The sequence below is a fragment of the Seriola lalandi genome, unplaced genomic scaffold (genome assembly GCF_002814215.2).
Source record: "Seriola lalandi dorsalis isolate HSWRI2012SDOR001 ecotype SW California unplaced genomic scaffold, Sedor1 jcf7180002054559, whole genome shotgun sequence".
NCBI lineage: Eukaryota > Metazoa > Chordata > Actinopteri > Carangiformes > Carangidae > Seriola > Seriola lalandi.
In genome coordinates this window covers 2035675-2038403 of record NW_019525112.1, presented here as the reverse complement: position 1 = coordinate 2038403, position 2729 = coordinate 2035675, and the positions used below count along the sequence as shown (strand labels likewise).

General features: G+C 45.2%; 1 protein-coding gene across 1 annotated transcript in view; it reads left to right on the top strand.

Annotated features, from left to right (window-relative positions):
* The first annotated feature begins 972 nt into the window (after positions 1-972).
* Positions 973-2729, top strand: part of LOC111662061 (protocadherin-8-like) — a 3544-nt gene continuing 1787 nt past the window's right edge. Inside the window, exon 1 of the mRNA XM_023415806.2 lies at positions 973-2720. Within this exon, the coding sequence (XP_023271574.1) occupies positions 1094-2720 (1627 nt within the window). The 5' untranslated portion in view covers positions 973-1093. The remainder of the gene's footprint in view (positions 2721-2729) is intronic.

Sequence of the window (2729 nt, the reverse complement as noted above, 5' to 3'; positions counted from 1 at the left end):
CTCTCTCTTCCTGTTAACCTGTGCATTCAAAGTTGCAGAAAATAAATGGCCAAATGGTAAATTGAATTCAATGTGGTTTGAAATTCCTAACACTTGCTGAATTGAGTCGTGTTTTCACAGTGGGGGTGGGATACTTATACATGTACTTATACATCTTTATCATGAGATAACGATGTAAGTATTTCCCTTAAATCAGGAGAGAGGCTAGTTGAGGTCTTAACTCTAATTTGGAAAGATAAAGAGGACTGGAAAAAGAAACGATCTCTTCATCTCAAATTTGAGAGACTTTTCTCAGAAAAAAATCTCTTGAATAAATCCTTTATCTGTTGTTGTCTAATTGGGGTGGTGGGATAGGACAGTACTGATTACTTTTTCTTTTTTAGAGGCCTACACAACAGATAACCAGAAAAACAAAACTCTCCTATTGTTATATCAAAAGATCGATCTCGCATCATTCCTCCTTTAGAGAGGTTGTAGATGATAATTAAGCTGTTCTCAAATGAGATGAGCGCTCAACAAAACCAAAAACAACTGAGATGCCCTTGTGAGTGCGTGCACACACACACAGAGAGAGAGAGAGAGAGAGAGAGAAGACAGACATGTACAGTGGCGCGCCCCATAGACAATAAACTAAACATCAAAAGAAGAGGAAATAGGCTTTTGCTAAATAAAACCATCACTCAGTAATGGCTGTGGTAAGACGATAAACAGTGCAGGGACTATCTTCAAGCAGTGCCATATCTTTCTGCCCCCCTCTCCTCCTTTTTTATTTCATTTTTTATTTTTTTTATTTTGCAACTTTCTTCAGTGTGCACTCTCAAAACAGTCTTAGAGATTTTTTTTCATAAGGGGGTATTTTTAATTCTAAAGCGAGGGATTGGTCACACTTGGTCTCATTAGCATGAGGAGCTGTATAAACCCCGCCACGGCAGAATTTTGAGCTGTGTTGAAGGCGAGGCAACAAGCGTATCTGACTGGCTGCGCGCAAGGAACAAGTAACTTTCACTTTCAGCACATTTCAGTTCATAAAGGCGGGAGCTGCATGGAGAGCTCGCTCCAGAGGTGAACCGGTCCCATCTGTTCAGCACGCACAATGAGGCTGCCTGCCGAGGGAAAGATTACTACGAAGATGATGCGCGGCAAAAAATTTATAATTTACTGCTACCGGTGGATTTTTATATGCTCAATCCATCAATTTTTATTTGCCTCAGTGGCTCAATCCGAAGGAAATACTATACGATACCAGACCAGTGAGGAGGACGCACCAGGTACAGTCATCGGAAACCTTGCCAAGGACATGTCCTTGAGTCTGTCTCATTCCTCCAAGAGCAATTTTAGGATGATGAAACAATTCAATGATTCATTCATCAGGGTGAGAGAAAGCGACGGGGAACTGACTGTCGGGGAACGAATTGACAGGGAAAGAATCTGCAGACACACTCCACAGTGTCTCATTACTTTTGACGTGGTAAATTTCTCCAAAGATCGCTACAAATTGATTCACGTTGAGGTGGAAGTAAAGGACATCAATGACAACTCTCCGGAGTTTCCAAACAAGGAATCCGTAGTGGATATCTCAGAGAATGCAGCAGCGGGGTCCCGCATCCCTCTAGACCCAGCTGTGGACGCGGACGTCGGGTCAAACTACATCCAAAGCTACCAGATTTCTGTCAACAGTCATTTCACCATTGATGTGCTCCTGAGAGCGGATGGGGTTAAATATGCGGAATTGGTGCTAATGAAAGAGCTAGACAGGGAGACTCAGTCATCATACACTGTGGAGCTGGTCGCCACAGACGGAGGGAACCCATACAGATCGGGGTCAACAAAGATAACTATCAAAGTGACTGACTTTAATGACAATAGTCCCGTTTTTGACCAGAATAGTTTCTCAGTCAGTTTGCCAGAGGACGCGCCAGTTGGCACTGTCATCCTGGACTTAAACGCAGTTGATGCAGATGAGGGTTCAAATGGAGAGGTCGTCTACGGGTTCGGAAAACAGGTTTCTCATGAGATCCGAGAACTTTTCCAAGTGGATAATAAATCGGGTCGCCTGACGCTCAGGAGCCCGGTGGATTTTGAGGACAAAAGCACCTACGAGCTAGACGTGCAGGCGACTGATCTGGGACCTAACCCGACCCCCTCCGTGTGCAAAATCATAATTCATATCACAGACGTTAATGACAATGCCCCAGAAATCAGTATCACCCCGATGACCTCCATCACGACAGGCATCGCCTACATCAGCGAGGCGGCAGACAAGGACAGTCTGGTGGCGCTGATCAGCACCTTGGACAGAGACTCGGGTGTTAACAGCCAAGTCCACTGCACATTGTACGGCCACGACCATTTCAAACTCCGTCAGGCGTACGAGGACAGCTACATGATAGTTACAGCAGCAGCCCTAGACAGGGAGAGGATTAGTGAGTATAACTTGACGGTCATGGCTGAGGATTTTGGGTCACCTCCGTTGAGAAAGATCACTCAGTACACCATCAGACTCAGCGACGAGAATGACAACGCCCCTCACTTCACTAAGGCTGTCTATGAAGTTTCAGTGGTGGAAAACAACGCCCCGGGGGCTTACATCACCACTGTTGAGGCCAGCGACGCGGATCTGGGCAACAATGGCAAAATTACTTACAGACTAGTGGACAGTGTTATCATGGGGTCCCCAGTGAACACCTTTGTGTCGCTTAATTCAGTGTCTGGCTCTATATATGCACTAA